Source organism: Cyprinodon tularosa, unplaced genomic scaffold (assembly GCF_016077235.1).
Source record: "Cyprinodon tularosa strain WSP-4 unplaced genomic scaffold, ASM1607723v1 ctg386, whole genome shotgun sequence".
Lineage (NCBI taxonomy): Eukaryota > Metazoa > Chordata > Actinopteri > Cyprinodontiformes > Cyprinodontidae > Cyprinodon > Cyprinodon tularosa.
Window position 1 is genome coordinate 650,143 of NW_024039103.1, and position 17,963 is coordinate 668,105.

General features: G+C 39.6%; 1 protein-coding gene across 1 annotated transcript in view; it reads left to right on the forward strand.

Annotated features, from left to right (window-relative positions):
* Nucleotides 1–17,963, forward strand: part of syt3 (synaptotagmin III) — a 75,614-nt gene that overhangs the window by 26,695 nt on the left and 30,956 nt on the right. Inside the window, exons 4-6 of the mRNA XM_038297328.1 lie at nt 6,434–6,814; nt 9,166–9,274; nt 15,715–15,891. Of these exons, the coding sequence (XP_038153256.1) occupies nt 6,434–6,814; nt 9,166–9,274; nt 15,715–15,891 (667 nt within the window). The remainder of the gene's footprint in view (nt 1–6,433; nt 6,815–9,165; nt 9,275–15,714; nt 15,892–17,963) is intronic.

The window sequence follows — 17,963 nt, forward strand, 5'->3', positions numbered from 1 at the left end:
CGGGGTATGAATTGCTATGTATCAAAATGATACAGTTTTCAGATTTTTCTAATCAAAAAATCTATTAACACCACCCTTGAGTACAACTTCAAGCCACTTTCCTTTGACTTTCAAACTTACTGTCATGGACCGAGGATAGATGGACCCAGTATTCAAGGAGAGACAGTCAGTAGGAAAGTTCAAAATGTTTATTAAATAAAACAAAAACTAAAGTGGAGCTGTGGCTTGCGGATACTGCAGGAGGGGGGCGGGGCACCGCCCAAACTCTGACACTCTGGTTTAACAGTCCAGTCCAAGAATGTCCCCAAGTGCTGCAGTCCCAGAGGACAAGCTGGAAGCCGATCCTGATGAGGGATCCTGAACAGACAGGAACAGGATCCAGATCAGGCAGGAACAGAAACAGGTGGCAGGATCCAGACTTCCAGGCATCCACAAGCTCCCAGGAGGGTTCAGAGTCTGACTGGGACAGGAAGCATGACCAGGTGGTCATGCACAGGAGTAGACAGGATCAGGTGCAGATAAGCAGGCTCAGTGGAAGAGGGTAGCCGAGACGGGACGTGGAACCAAAACTTGATGCAGGACTTTAAACTGGTCTCCTCCCTGGAGCCAGGCTTACTGGAATAAAAACTGAACCTCCCCACATAAAGAGCCAAAAACCCAGAGGACTCCTTGGGGGAGGAACAGTGGACGATCAGGAGACGAGACAAACACTTAAACCCTCTTTCCACTGGCTGCTAGGATCCAGGACTTGAACCATAAAATAAAAATAACAGACAGGCTAACAGAAAGACAAGTAATGATCTGGCACTGAATGCTCAGGCTGAACTGAATATAACCAGAAGAAACAGGTGAGAGGAATAAATTATAATTGAGGCTGGGAGGGAAAACGACAGGTGAAAGGAATTACTAATTAGGGAGGAGCAAACATGCGAGATTATGACACTTACATAAGGTTCAATTTCAATTTTGATGATAAGGGCATGGACTTTAGCCAGGTTTAGATTTGAACTGAGGTCTTATATCATGACATGCAAACAACTTCTGTCTGTGTAGTTTTTTCTTATGTATTCAGTCTGAGATATTATTCTAGAGCCCAGATATGGGACTGTTGAAATTATGCTGTGTAAATATTTTCAGATTTGCAGTAAAAAGGGTTTAATTTGTAAGATTCCCTGTTGGAGTGGCATTTTTTTAAATGAAAGGAAACAGGAATACCCAAAGAAAACCAAGGAATGCATTGGGAGAATGGAGGCTTAAAAACGTGCTGTGCGAACTAATGAAATTTTCCTAATCACAATCATCTTTTGTAGTGTGGGGAGTGGTGGACTAGTGGTCAGGGCATAGAGCTTGGAATCCTGAGGTTCAGGATTTGAGCCCCACTCCCACAGACTGCCACTCTGGGTGGCCTCATGATGGCAGCCCACTGCTCCCCAAGGGGATGGGTTAAATGCAAACGTAAATTTCTCCAATGTGAGATCGATAAAGTTCTATTATTATTTTTGAACTTCAGTCATTAGACTATTTTTAAGCTATAATTCAAGGATTAAGTAACCACTGAGGGCATTGTCACAGTGAAACAAATAAAGCAATCCGAGAACTTAAATTGCTGAGCTGGTATCGTGTGGGTTCCCATGGGATGTGCTACACCGATAAGCATGACTCTGCGGCTCAGCGTAGATTAGCCTGGATTGCCTGGCATACCTCCTGAGATTTGAACGGCTCTGTGCAGAAATGCCAGGTCACGGTTTTAGGCGTGGAGCTCCTTGTTTTAGGGGCTGTGATCTCCCTGCATTTGCTGATGGAAGTGTCCGATCCCTGAGAGGGCTGCCGCTCGCAGAAAGCTGTCAGCGAACGGCTTGTGTAAGCAGCGGAGATGCGTTTGATGTGGAGGATTGTACGACTCCCAGCGGGGGTTGCGTCAGTCTCTGACTGACAAGGAGCCTCAGCCGCTCCTCATGGCAAGCTTCAGAGGCCTGCTACCCACCCACCAACCCGGCCGCCTGCTGACTCGCTCTTTATGCTTTGTGGATTAGTGACGGATCTGTGGCAGGATCAGTGCTCGGGATGGTACAGTGACTTGTCTAAAGAGAGACAAATGGAGGGGAGCGGTTTTTGCTCCTGTCACTGAACACGTTTGATCACACCAGTGTGCTATCAGTGCTCACTGATCTCCCCGCCTGACACAGCCTACTCCTCTCCTTTTGTTTTTTCTCCTACAGATCAATGCATTAACCTTTCACGTTCTGAAGCTCCCCCTCTCTTCAGGTGTTTTCCTCTAAATCATTGTCAAGCTCCTTCATCTGTGTTCCCACTCTTCTTCCTCTTCCTATTATTACCTTTTATGTATCTGCTCTCTCACACACGGCATGCTGGTGCTATCGACTATATGTGCCTTGCAGCCTTCCTCCTCCCTTCCCTTCTTTGTGGAATCGACCCCTCAGCTTATATGTCTGTTTCAACACATGTTCCAGTCTGTCTTTTCCCCTCTTCCTTCACCCGGACAATTCCTGGTCCTCATTTTTTTCCCCAACCCTAATTTCTCCCTCTGTTCTTATATCTTTTTCCCCTGATCTTGTTCTCTACCGAGACGGTGCTCACCCCCACCCCACCTTCTCGGCACTCCAATCATATCTTTTGAACAAGTGCTGATTAATGACATACACAGACTGATGAATAATTCACCAACAAGAGAGAGAGAGTAAGCAGAGGATAGAAGGAAGGGGTGATGAACAAAGAGGCAGTCGCATAAGGAAAAAGTGCAGCGGAAAAGGAAGGAATGAAGGTTGGAAATGTAACAATCAAATCTAGGATGGGCTTGTTTGCTTTTTTATGGCATTGTCAAATATAAAATTGTTTTGTTTATGTTATATTGCTGTCCTTGTCTTGTGATGCTTTCAAATTGGGAACAATTTAGAAAGCCTTTCCGTGTTTAAGCATTCCTAATCTGTGGTCTGGAAGTAACCCAAGAGGGGCAAAGATGCAGTTTTTACTGTCAAGCCTCCGGGTGGACAGGCCAGGCATTCTCACTCTGCAGATCTCTGTAATGAGTCTACTTGGGCTAGTCACAAACCATGCATATTCATGGTCTGAGCTCTAGGACGCAAATTTAGTGTGAGCTTTGATGGGTCCTTCTTTGTCAAAACAGTCATCACACCCAAATGTGCTATTTATAAGAAGACTTCAAATAGACCAGGATAAGAATAAATATTTATTGTATATTTAGTCTACTTATCTATAAATATTCATGCTGCATTTCTTAGCCCTCCTGCATTTGCAGAAGTTAAGATGAAAATATAAAATGGAAATCATCTTTGCATAATCTTTTAATGGATACATTAGATATAGGCCTGGACTTTATCTAGGCCATTCTGATGTGTTAAAGGTGGTTGTCCTAACGTGTCCCCAACCCCAAGTCTCCCGCAGCCTCTAACGTGGCTCTTCAAGGCCTGTCCTGTATTTGGGTCTATCCTTCTTCCCGTCTGACCGGCTTCCTTTTCCCTGCTGAACACAGAGATTTGCATGTAGGCCAGTAAGCACTATTTTGGTCTTATCTGACCAGGGCACCTTCTTCAATATGTTTGCCGTGTCCCCTACAAGGTTCCTGGCAAACTGGAAATGGGATTGCAAGAAGTGTAGAGCAAACGGCTATGACCTTTGTGTCTGTTCTGTTGGCTGCTTCAGTGGTTAATTCTCTCTTTCAGGTGTCAGTTTAGGCAGATAACATTGTTTCGTTAGGTTTGTAAATGCCATACCCTCTCTTTTTTAATGTTGGATTGAATAACGCTCTGTAAGATGTTCAAAGGTTGGGATTCGGCTTTACAACCTTACCCTATTTTAATGTGCATCCACAACTATCTACCTGACCTGTTTGCTGTGTTACTCAGTCCTCAGGGGGATTATTGTTGATTAATGTTCCCTAAATATTCTCTTTATACCAAGACTAAATTTAAGCATCTTTCACCTCATAATGATGCACTTTTTTAACCTGACTCCGCCAGATGGATTTGCTCCGCATATCCATCTGGAAACCTTCCGTTGAAGTAATTTTGGGAAGGGGCGAAAATACTGGTTAGCTGATTGGCCTATGTTGGTGATAGACGGGCCAAATAAACCAATCAGATCAACGAAGCATATGACGTACTAACAGAGCGACGACGAAAACACAACCACAAGATCAAATTCTTGCCGAAACCAGTCGGGAGAAGAGCAAAAACATCTTTTCCTCTGAGAAAAGCCTCCAGAGCAGTGTTTTGCTCTTCTTTCAGTGAAGAAATACTCTGTAATTCCAATAAAACTTGCTCGATAGCCACGCTAACGCTAGTTTCATCGGCTGAAGCCGCCATGTTCTTTAGACTGAACTGTCGCGTTTCTCGTTGCATCACACCTCAACCCGCCCCAAAGCCAACGCTGATTGGACGTTCGTTTGGTGAACGGCTCCAAATTTTCTTTAACGGAAAGTAGCCAGACTGATCTACGAGTGAAACCTTGAAAGCTCGCGAGATCAGGATGGTCTCAAGAGGCTAGCACTTTTTAGTGTTAGTCTTAAAAACCAAATGTAAAAATCAAGAACAAAAGTTGAAACTCAACAAACTTGACTGATGTGAAATGCCTTCAGGAGAAACACTTTAAGTTGAGATGAAGATTGAGCTATTTATCATTCACTGGTGAACCTGTTGTTAAGAATCACTATTTATGTTCTCTTGGCCTTAGATAATGGACATGTTTCTGCACTTCACCTGTTGGGTCTCGATGCTGCGCTTGATACAGTCCTTCAATATGATTCTTAAAAGGGCTCATAACGTGCTGTAGGAATCTACAGATCAGCACAACGCTGGTTTAAATCTTTTTAATCTGATATATTTCATTTTTAGCCTTCAGGGTTACTTGCGGAAAACCAAACTGCACCTTGCTTGGATCATGTTTTAACTAGATACAGAATATTTTTCTATTTGTTTAGTTGATCAGATGGCAGATAATAATGTTTTCTCTTATTCTGATTAGACTCATCTATATTTGTCCATAAGTCATGATGAATACAATCAGTTAGGTAAACAGCAAGTGTGTCTTGAAAGCAATTTTTAATTTTTTGAAGGCTTTATGTTTTTAAGATACATTTGTTTATCTTTAAAATGTATTAACTTACTGTAAATAACTTTACTTTTTTTCCAATCACTTCGCCTCAATTCCATTAAAATGATGAAGTAAAGACCTTCAGAGTTATTTTGTTTAACCAAAAACTTTCATTTACAGTAAGCCTTATATCAAATAGGCCTTTAGAACCTCCTTTGTAGTGTTTTACTGTCTCCTTGAACCCCCAGCAGAAGGTTGCTCGTATTGATTCTGGTTCTACTGGAGATTTCTTGCTGTTAAAAAGAGTTTTTCATGTTGCTACTGTTTTATTTCTATGCGTAACAAAAAAATTGGCATACTCAAATCAACAGGTAGATTATCTAATTTAGACAGATTTGTTTTATGGAACCAAACATAAATCAAAGGAGCTTTGGAATGAATGAAGCAGGCTAACATTTCCAGTTTCCAGTCTGTTGGTTCCAATTTTTTTTACCTTTACCTCTTTGAAAAATGTCCATTGATATATCAAAGCTAGGTTTGTTTAAGAAAATGCACCAATTTTCAGAGATATGATTGTGATTTGTTTTATTCTAAAACATGATAAACTAATGGAAAATACAATAAATTATCAAATAAATAATAAACATATATAAATGTGTGACTTGAGTTGAAGGCAAGATTGATAGAGGATTTTGTTGGACCTTTCCTAACCTTTCAGACATTCAAAGGCTCACAACTGTGAAGTAAAGCGTGATCACAGTCGGTGTGTTTTTTTTTTTTTTATTAATTGCCTCCATCATCATCGCCCCCTCCCCATTTCATCTCATTTTTCCCACCCGTTTTCTCCCACATGTCCAGCTCGGGATTTAAATGCTGTATAAAAGCTTCAGAGAATGGCTGCAAATTACACTTTATGTTAGCAGCAGTTTCCTCTGCTGCTGTGTGATGTGTGATTTGTAGATGTTGCGGCTAATGGTGCATTTGTGGTATTTACTGTTGATTTGTTTGGCATATGCATGATGTGTTAATAGTGCGCTCTTAGAGATGAGGTTGTTGTTTTTATTCATGTTGGTGACATTCACGCTGGTGTCGTAGATCCATCAGATGCACCAGTGAGACAGATAAAGCTTTTTAGGATCCCAGATGATGAATCCTGCCTCATAATTTGGTCTTTATAACCCTAGCTACTAATTTATTTCCGTTATTATTGTTGTATACCACCAGCATCTCATCTAGGGTATGGTTTGTTTAAAAATATCCTCCTCAGCTCAAGCTAGACTTACTAGTTAGAGCTATTTTTTCTTCTGTAAACCCAAGTCAAAGTCTTGTATTCCAGTTCTCACTTTTCTCCTCCCCTCTGCAGAAATCTCTGTCAGCCTGCTGTCGGTCATCGTGACATTCTGCGGCTTCGTCCTCCTGTCTGTCTCGTTGTTCGTCTCCTGGAAGCTCTGCTGGCTGCCATGGCGGGACAAGGAGGGCGGGGGATTGAGTCTAACCTCAGGGCTGCTGCCCGGAACCGCAGGGCTCGGAGGGGCAACAGGGCCGAACCTTTTACCCCCTCTGCTTCAGAGGAAAGAGGGCCAGTCCTCGTCCTCGCTCTACCCCTCACTGGGGCAGCAGGGACACCCCCACTTCTCTGACATGGTGGGGCTGGAGAGGGGGGAAGGCGGAGGGGTGGTTGGGGGGCCACATGAGACCCAGGAACACTCATACCTGGATATGGACTCCTACCCCAATAATGCTGGTGAGAAGCTCTCTAAAGTTATCCATGCTTGACACCAACCTGCCTCTGAGAGGTTTGGCACTGCCTCCCTGACAGAAACCTCTCAGACCTTTTTTAGACCAATTCCTTTATGTTTTTCTACCAGACAACCTGATTTGCTTATGTCTTTTTAACTAGTGCTGATCACTTCAAGGGGCTTCTGATTTTTTTTCTGATCATACGATAGAATTAAGTACCTGGAAAACAATGTTTAAACATTTCAATCTCACAATGATCAGAAGGTAGATTTAAAAATTTCTGAAAAATTAGTTGGATAAAAACCCTGTGGAGATCTACTGTTGAATTTTTTAGATCTAAATTATGCTAACATATAAAAGCTTATTAAGTTGGATGGATTCAAATATATGAAGAAAGATGTTTAACACTGATGGACTCTTTAGAATGAACATAATGTTAAAATAAACATTTTTTTAGTAAATAAATGTTTTTGTTTTTGCATAGAATCAGTCTAAAATTTATAAATGGGTTAAAAACATAATAAATTCATCATCAACTTTAGCATATATTGCTTTAAATAGCTATAAACAGTAAATAAATAGTTTTCGTATCAATCAGCATGCCCTCTGGGATGATGATTGACAAAAAAAAATGGAAATATGACACATGAATGTTTGCAGCTAGTGGTTTTAGACAATGAGACATCTAAGAAGAAAAAGATGAACTGATGTCACACTGACATTGAAGCCAAAGCAGTGGATTGTTGGAAAAAAGTCAGTTTTCCAAAAATTGAATCTTCAGGAACAAAATAATGACTTAAATCATCCCTAAATTTTTAATGTAAATCGTTCCATGATCTAAATCACTATCCCTCATACATAATGTAAGTGTGAAATATTGTGTTTTTATCTGGTATTTCCTGTCAATTACAACTTTTATGGCAAATACGTAATTTAATTAGTTTAGTTTTTATATTACTTTCTAAAATGCCCAAAGCAATATTTTTACTGTTTTGTATTATTATTTTGATAAAAGATCGGTTTATAATGTCCAGTGTTTTAATAAGATTCCAATGGAGTTTAAAATAACAAAAAAGGCCCACAGGATAACTGAGCCTCTTCTGTACCTAACAATGGCCATTATTTGCTGTTATTCATCCTTTATTTTTACAGCAAACCACAAGTCAGCAACGTTTATAAACAATATTTATTCAGAAAAATTTAATCATTGATAAAAACAGCTTTTTTATAATATCTGACTACTGTATGACATTGTTTTAGTTTTGTACATTTTAAAACAATTATAAATGAAAAAAAAAATCGTAAAGAATATTATAGTCACTGTTAGTTTCATTCCTTTATTCTTGCTTTTGGAAAAACTGCTGCAGATATTATTTAATTAGTTTTACTCTTTATAAAAATGCTCGGTTCTTTAGCTATTTTTGTCAAAGTTATTAAGAGGCACAGTCAAGAAACTAAAAAGCCACATGCAGCTTTGGAGCTGCAGATTTCGGATCCCATGAACCCACCTGAGGTGGCTTTGACCTTAAACTCAATAATGTTCTCTTTTAACCATAATATGCATTTTTACTTTAAGCCACAGTACGGTTTAATAAACATTATTGATGATGGGGCAACAAAAAAAAATCCTTTTAATTTATTTGCAAGGGTTTAACTTAACTTATAAACTAAATAATGTATAAAAGGTATAGAATGACTTTAAATTGCTAGAAATAATCACTACATTTATTTTAAAGAAATTAAAGTATATATACTGTATATATATTTATTCTTTACAAAAATATTCAAAATAAAGGTTCTCTGTGAGATTATGCTTCTGCAGTAACAGATTAATTTAATCCGAGGGATTTTATGCAGATTTACCTTAGGGTGCCGATAAGCTTTTGGAGGCTTATTGGCACCCTGTAGGTCCTTCAGGGCCTGCAGAAGGAGACAGCAGATGCACATTCATTTTAACTTTTCGGTGTCACATTGTGAAAATAATCAGTAAGATGAACGTAGCGATTTATATTTAGGCATTAACACCTGTTTGGAAAGATAATGCGATCACAACCGCATCATTTGCAAAGCTCTGTTAATCGTATAATCATTTTAAAAATACAAAACTAAGCCTGGAACTGTAGCTGATGTTTTGATTAGATTTTTCACCAGACGCTTTATCCTGCCGTTGAATTTTCGCAGCTCCACTGCAAAGTCTTTTATTATTTACAGAGTATGTGAGGTGGTGGCCCTTATTCTGTCTGCCTAGTCAGATTCCTGATGTTAACCAACAAACATCAGTTCTTTTGTCACAGTGTTAAAGGTGAATTGGAGGCAGCATTAAATAACAGATGTGGCTGTTTTTCATTTTTCTAGGAACATTGAAGCTGAGTCAGACGTCACCAGATGTCCCCAACTCAGAGGGTGGAGCCCATCCCAATAAAGAGCTGCCCAACGCCCATTCCCATCAGCAGGTCACCCCACGGTCAGTCTGATGTGTGTTTATGATTATTGCTGTAGAATAAAACAAACTTAATAAAAGAAAACACTATTAAACTTAATGCAATGTTGGGTCTGTTGTACAAATAGTTTTAAATTTCTATTAATTGCCATTCTTTTGGACATCCCAGAAAGTTCAGAAGGCTGCTTGGGTTTTAAAAGCGGCACTTAAAACAAGATGTGATTTGATGTCTGGTGGAAAAAGGATCATTAAAAAAGATGAGGTTTGAGGCAACTCAAAATGTTAGGTGAAGAGCAGGAAGTAAGTCTTGCTGACAGGTGTTTGGGATCAGAGGAAATACAAACATAACTAGAGAATAAGTGAGGGGATACGGTTTAATAGAGAGAAGAAAAAATGTTTCTGAAAGTTATTTTTTGAAATGAAAATCTGAATCTTAATTAAAAAAAGGAAATATAAAGCTACTGGCTCCAGTTTGTGGATTAGATTAGCTTTTTGCTTGAATTAAAGTGTTCTAATCCAGAGGGAATCACATCGGGAAATTAATTCACAATGCAGGATGATAGTTTATTCACTTTTGACTTTAAAGGAATAGTACACCCAAAACATGATTAGCCTTCATTTTCTACTCACCCCCATGCTGAACACCACTCTGGAGTACTTTTTTGATATCTCAAATGCATCTGGAGATCTGGGAGGCTTCTTGCTGTCTGCTGACATTGAAATAATGGAGGTCTATGGTGACCGAGACAGAAAGGTCCATAAAAGTCCACAAAAAACGTGTCAATATTCCTCCATACTGCTCGTCCAATGTATTCCAAGTGTCCTGAGTGGGTAGCATCCAGAATTTACTCGAAACGAAGTCATTTAGAAGGTTTTTAGAGCATAAACAGTAGTGTATAGGATTTCCTGAAAGCGCGCGCCTGCGCGCTCACGACGCTACGGAAGCCGGCAGACCAAACCAGATGAAAGTGCGCATTCAGCGTCTGCTCTGCCAACAATGCAAGCGTAGAAGAAGAAATGTGCTGTTTACCTGTGCAAAGAAAGAAACAACGAAAGAAAAATGTCTGAGGACTTCAGTGTTGAGGAAGAGCATGAGTTCTTTGCCGAGCTGAATGCGCTGGTTTGGTCTGCCGGCTTCCGTAGGCTCGTGAACTCGCATGCGCGCGCTTTCAGGAAATCCTATACACTACTGTTTATGCTCTAAAAACATTCTAAATGACTTCGTTTCGAGTAAATTCTGGATGCTACCCACTCAGGACACTCAGGAATACATTGGACGAGCAGTATGGAGGAATATTGACACGTTTTTTGTGGACTTTTATGGACCTTTCTGTCTCGGTCACCATAGACCTCCATAATTTCAATGTCAGCAGACAGCAAGAAGCCTCCCAGATCTCCAGATGCATTTGAGATATCAAAAAAGTACTCCAGAGTGTTGTTCAGCATGGGGGTGAGTAGAAAATGAAGGCTAATCATGTTTTGGGTGTACTATTCCTTTAAGCACTTGAAAAGGCTTGTCAATTGAAACTTTGTAAGAAGAGAGGATAAGTTGTTGTGGGTTTCAGAACGTATGAAACGTTTAATACAAACCAGCTGTACTGCTTCTAGGCACACTGAACAGCAGAAGCTTCAGTGACGTTAGAGCAGGCAAAGGAAAGGAGGGACCGAGACTAGGCCCGGTCATGTGGAGCGCAAGAGTCTGATTAGTGAATACAGTAAGCATCCCTCTTTAGTCTGTGATACCTGGTACTGTTGATGAAAGAAGCCTTTCTTTCAAGTTTAACCCAAAACGATACCAGTAATCACAGTGGAAGAAAAGGCGATCCTCATCTGAGGGGTCGGTCAACGATCATACGTCAGCAAGCAGAGCAAGGCTCGTTGTCCAGAAATCAGATTTGAAGAGAAGGTTTGTCATTGGCAGGGCAAAGGAGAAAATCCATGGTCGAGTGGCTAGATCAATAAGTGGACTGGAGAACATGGAAGGAAACGCTGAAACTCTACTGGGAAAATGCTATTGATAATCTGACAGGAGGCAGACTAACAGGAGGCTCATATGCAGCAGATCACAGGTGTAGCACAGGTGAACTCTGGGTAATCACTGCATTAGACACTTGAAGGTGAATAAGACACGGGCATGGCATGTCTGCAAAGTAAATCATAAGAGAAATAATATTTTTATTAACTCAGCTCAACTTTGCCTCTTAAAATCTGTTTGTTAAAACATTTGAAGCAAAACTAGAAGTATCAAGGTCAAATCCTTTTTCACGGGACTTTAAGAACAGATGAAGCTGTTCATGTCAGAAATTAAAAGCTTTTTTAACAAAACATTTCTTATAATAAACGCTGACTTCCAAGTAGCTGAATTGATTACAAGTAGAATTTAATTGTGCAAATAATCCTCTCTGAAAATGTAGTAATATGCAAAACTGTGGATGGTGATGGATTTAGATAACAGCTCTTATTGTTTTGGTTTTAAACAGTTAAACAACTTAACTGATAGAGAATTTACTATGCTGGCTGCATCAGATGCAATAAACTCAAAAGTGTAATGAAGAGCTTGAAGCCATCCAAATGTGTTTCACACAGCTACATGGAGGATTAAAGCTAACAGTTTAACTTTGCTCTGAGGATAGAGCAGCATTTGTCTGATGTATGTGTCTCTGTTGCTCATAATAAGGCTTTACAATATTCTATGGACTTTCTAACATGAATCGACCTAATTTAGGCTCAGCTGAAGCTAGCCAGCCATTCCCTTTAACTGTATTTAGCATTTTGTAGCTTTGAGATAAAAATGTAGTCATTACCTTTAACACTAATGATTTTTTTTTCTAGGTTTATGAAATAATTGTGTGAAGATACAAAAGTTGCTGTGACGACTCCTGAATAAGGGAGAAGCTGAAAGTACAAAAGTTGTCTTATATTAAAACTATCAATGTAAAATATAAGCCATTAATATTTAGGAGATAGGATAGGATAGGATAGAGCAAGGGTAACCATATTTTTAATTATAATCCGTAACTTTAAACAGAAATTAACACTGCAATAAATGAGGTTTTCATGCATCCATGTAGTACATTGACTTTTTAAATAAAAATTTTTTTTTTTAAATTGAAAATGTTTCCATTTTAAAATCTAAAGTGTTTTTTTGAAGTAGAGAACAATGGTTCAGTTTGGTATATAGAGAATTTCCTGATTCACATATTTTATAAAACACCTGAACTGACCGTTTGTTTGTTTTTTCTTTCTTTTGTATGGCTTAATTAGAGACGTGGGCTTTAAGCTGACCTGCAAGGTTTTAAACCTGGGTTTGTTTCTAAAGCACATATCAAGGTGCTCATTCGTGAGCCTGGATCAATATTTATTTTTGATAATATTCATGGTAGAGAATCCCGCTTCACAGCAGGAAGTTGAGCCAAACAATACTCAAAATGTGCAGGGTCATCTCTGAGCACGCCATTGCACTTTTCTGTCACCAGTTCACTGCACCTCTTCTAGCAGTCCACACTTTCTTTCACGTTTTCTAATCATCGTTATCCATCGCCCGGCTTGCCACAGGTTTGCCTGCTGTGTCTAAAAGTAGCTAGCGGCAACAGCCCTGACTAACACAGCTCATTGGCTAATATGCATCACGTGTAGCCTGGTGCCGAATGGTTTTACCGTACAAACAGGAGAAGTGGCACAAGTGAAATTAGACACTGCGTCGGATAACATGAGGTAATTTTTAGGTTGGGCCCGGATCACCTAGCAGGTGGGTCCGGATCCGGACTCCGGTCTGCTAATCTCTGACCTCTGGTATAGAGGATAGGTTTGGATAGGATAGGATAGGATAGGATAGGATAGGATAGGATAGGATAGGATAGGATAGGATAGGATAGGATAGGATAGGATAGGATAGGATAGGATAGGATAGGATAGGATAGGATAGGATAGGATAGGATAGGATAGGATAGGATAGGATAGGATAGGATAGGATAGGATAGGATAGGATAGGATAGGATAGGATAGGATAGGATAGGATAGGATAGGATAGGATAGGATAGGATAGGATAGGATAGGATAGGATAGGATAGGAGATGGACCAGGGCTTCATTTGCAGCAATGTGTGCACTACTCTGTTGCGATGTGGTGGAATAAAAGCAGAGCCAAAAAGCAATTTTACAGTTCTATGTTCCAACCCTGAGCGCTGGGAATGACCCTGGAGGGACAATTTAAAGACCTTTGGAAGGTCTGGAAATCCACCAACCTGAGCTGAAGGTTTTCTACAGGGAAACAGATGTGTAGGCCTTCCCCTTGGACTTGCTTCCCTAGAGATTAGGTCTTAGGGAGGTGCAGGACAGTGGATGGATTTTATCTCAATAATCTTAGCAGAATAAATGTTTCTAGCTCTAGCTGATCTAAAGCATAAAATGTGATAGCTTTTATTTGGTGTTTTTTAGCCACTGGTTTATAAAACGTTTGGACTGTTGCTATGTTATTAATAGGATGATTAAAACATTTTTAACTGTTAATTACATTAGCTCTCTCCACTTCATATATAAAGATTGTCAAAGTTAAAGTTTATGTTCATTTTCTCTGAGCAAGAGCTTAAACACTTTCATGTTTGAATTATTAATTGTCGAACTACAGTAAAATACATGAATGTTCAATTTCCTTGGATCTTTTCCTGCCTCCTTTACAGTCAGATGTCTAGAGGGCGGATGTTGAGACTTTACTTTTTACCAATAAAGCATACAGGCTTCATTAAAATGATGTGTTGGAACTTAATGATTGTACGCATTAACATGCAACCACTGAGAAAATGAACTATTCAAATTATTTCAACTGTTGATTTAATGTATTGAATTATTAAATGTGTATTTTGGGCTAATTCTAATTGAATAGAATGAAGATATTTATTTCAGTATGACACTTTCTGTATCTACATGGATTTTATTAACTTAACTATAGTTGATTATATTTTATTGAGATAAAATGTAACAATTGTCAGAAGGTTCACAATATACACTATATTGCCAAAAGTATTTGCTCACCTGCCTTGACTCACATATGAGCTTAAGTGACATCCCGTTCGTAATCCATAGGGTTCAATATGACATCGGTCCACCCTTTGCAGCTAGAACAGCTTCAACTCTTCTGGGACGGCTGTCCACAAGGTTTAGGAGTGTGTTTATGGGAATTTTTGACCATTCTTCCAGAAGCGCATTTGTGAGGTTGCACACTGATGTTGGACGAGAAGGCCTGGCTCTCAGTCTCCGCTCTAATTCATCCCAAAGGTGTTCTATCGGGTTGAGGTCAGGACTCTGTGCAGGCCAGTCAAGTTCATCCACACCAGACTCTGTCATCCATGTCTTTATGGACCTTGCTTTGTGCACTGGTGCACAGTCATGTTGGAAGAGGAAGGGGCCAGCTCCAAACTGTTCCCACAAAGTTGGGAGCATGGAATTGTCCAAAATGTCTTGGTATGCTGAAGCATTCAGAGTTCCTTTCACTGGAACTAAGGGGCCAGGCCCAGCTCCTGAAAAACAACCCCACACCATAATCCCCCCTCCACCAAACTTTACACTTGGCACAATGCAGTCAGACAAGTACCGTTCTCCTGGCAACCGCCAAACCCAGACCCGTCCATCAGATTGCCAGATGGAGAAGCGCGATTCGTCACTCCAGAGAACGCGTCTCCACTGCTCTAGAGTCCAGTGGCGGCGTGCTTTACACCACCGCATCCGACGCTTTGCATTGCACTTGGTGATGTATGGCTTGGATGCAGCTGCTCGACCATGGAAACCCATTCCATGAAGCTCTCTGCGCACTGTTCTTGAGCTAATCTGAAGGCCACATGAAGTTTGGAGGTCTGTAGTGATTGACTCTGCAGAAAGTTGGCGACCTCTTCGCACTATGCGCGTCAGCATCCGCTGACCCCGCTCCGTCAGTTTACGTGGCCTACCACTTCGTGGCTGAGTTGCTGTCGTTCCCAAACACTTCCATTTTCTTATAATACAGCTGACAGTTGACTGTGGAATATTTAGGAGCGAGGAAATTTCACGACTGGATTTGTTGCACAGGTGGCATCCTATCACAGTTCCACGCTGGAATTCACTGAGCTCCTGAGAGCGACCCATTCTTTCACAAATGTTTGTAAAAACAGTCTGCATGCCTAGGTGCTTGAATTTATACACCTGTGGCCATGGAAGTGATTGGAACACCTGATTCCAATAATTTGGATGGGTGAGCAAATACTTTTGGCAATATAGTGTATATTGTCTTTAACTTATTTGCAAACAGTTTTAATCAGGAACTAGTTTTTGTTTGATTTAAGGCTTATTCAGTTCATTTTATAAATACCAGGACAGTTGCATTGGGAAAGGATAATTTTAAAAACTGTCATAGGAAAATAACCCTGCAGAGTCACCTAGTCACCCAGCATCTTGTTTGTGCTCTTATTTCTGATTCCTTATGTCTGTGCTTAGACCCAAGCCCATGACTCACCAGCTCTCCAGCCCTGATTTCCACGGTGAGGAGAAGGAGCAGGTCACCTGCATCGGGCAGATCAAGCCAGAGCTCTACAGACCCAAAGGCGATCAGGGTGAAGGCAAACAGGGCGACACCTGTGGCAGGATCTGCTTCTTGCTGCGCTACGCCTTCAAGTAAGCAAACCAAAGCAGCCTACGCATTCTGACAGGGTGCTGAACTTTCAAACTGTGAAGCATTTTCGCACAAATATCTGTTATTATTGCTTTCAAACAATGTTGTGAGTCTGAACCATGTTTCATGCATAATCCCACATACTGCTTTTTTTTGGTGAAAGCTTACAAGACCTAGAGGCTAGCATCTTAATGGATAAATCACCAAAACATGATATAAAAAGTCATAGTGAGAGACTTGGATAGTCCTCAGACAGAGAGTGGCTCTTTTGATGCAGTGCTTCCTGCAGCCTAAGGTAGCTTCTTCTTGCATTAGTGTCATGTTTGCTTGACAGAAGCAGTTTGGATGATAAGTTCATCCTTTCCATTTACACCAGGGACTTATCAAAGGTTATGTCAGAGTATCTCCCACTGTAATAACTCTAACGATTCCATAATGCGAAACACATAATGGTTAAACTGAGTGTTGCACCTTAAGAAGAAGATCATTATTGCTCTAAGGTTATGGAACCAAGGAGGACGTTTTTCCTCCAAATACTTCTTTGTGGTTTTCTTATGTTTTCACTTTTGGAGCACCAACTCTATTACTCTAAAACTTATTTCATCTTGTCACAAACTCTCTGGGCCTAAGAAAAGAAGCCCCATATAAAGAATGAACTCCAACAACCAATCAGAACTCAAACTGTTGAAGATGTTCTTCTTTTTTCTCCAAGTAAACTAACAAAGAACATAAAAACACACAGAGCAGGTGGGTTTGGCACTGGAAAAGAAAAACAAATCTCTTTTTTTATAGCCGTTTATATTAAGACCCCTAATTCTACATTCTAGCACTATCTGCTATAAAATATATCTTTGTTTATAAACACTGTTCAATCAGTGTTAGAACCAGATATTTATGAGTGCTGCTTAAATGTAACTCCTGTTTGCAGTGTTTGTAGACATTGGTGAATATTGCTGCTTTATTTTTTACATTATTAGCAAGTATTTATGATTTTGGCTCATGTTCATAAATCCTAGTTGCAGAAATATTTACAAATGTTTTTGGTGTTTTAGTATCACCATTCAGTTTGAATAAAACCTGGTGGAAATGTATGCTCCTGTTTCAAATGACATTTATAAATACAACTATTAAAGTAGCACTAGAGAATGTAGAATAAAATGTACTATATATATATATATATATATATATATATATATATATATATATATATATATATATATATATATATATATATATATATATATATATATTCACCTGTATGTGTGTGTGTATATATATATATATTTTTTTTACTACTTTTCAAGGCTGCACTTAAAAAAAAATAAAAAATTAATTGTCCAGAGCTGTTCCAAACGACATTTTTTAATAAAATCTCTCTAAGTATATATATATATATATATATATATATAAATAATGTGTGTGTGTAGACCCTGGTTGATGGCCTTCTTGCAATGACATTTATAAATAGTCTTGGGATTTCTAATATCACCAGTAGGGATTTATAAATCCTGCTGGAAACAACTTAAGCTATGGCTACAGAGGCATGTTGTTACATTGTTTAAAGGTCACACCTGTCCGCCTGCATTGTAACGAATTACCAATATTTAAAAACTGAATTACACAAAGAAAGGGTTTGGCAGAGGAAACAATGCAGGTACATTAAATTCAGTGTAAAAACTTTCTATCGTTTTATTGTAATGATTGGGGCTCGTTGAAGGTTCTTATATAACCAGGTAATATCCAGTCCACCATCCATGGACAAGCACTAGAACTTCTGTGGAGGAGTGAATTAAACTGTTCCTTTTTAGTTTTAGGGGTTTTTTTTTTTTTTTGTTCCTGGCTTATTTTTTCTAATTTAAGCAATGGTTAAAAGTTAGATGCGATTGATAAAAAGATCAGAAATATCTTGTAACTAGCGTGTGGTACAGACTTGTTATGAATGATTGTACCTGCCTGATACCTTGAGGCGTAGCTGATAGGAAGGTGAGTGCAGAAATGCAAGTGTGCACCAAGGTGCCTGTGGGACCTGAGCGGGGAGGGGGGGGGGAGGGCAGGTTGGGGGTCTGTGGGGGGC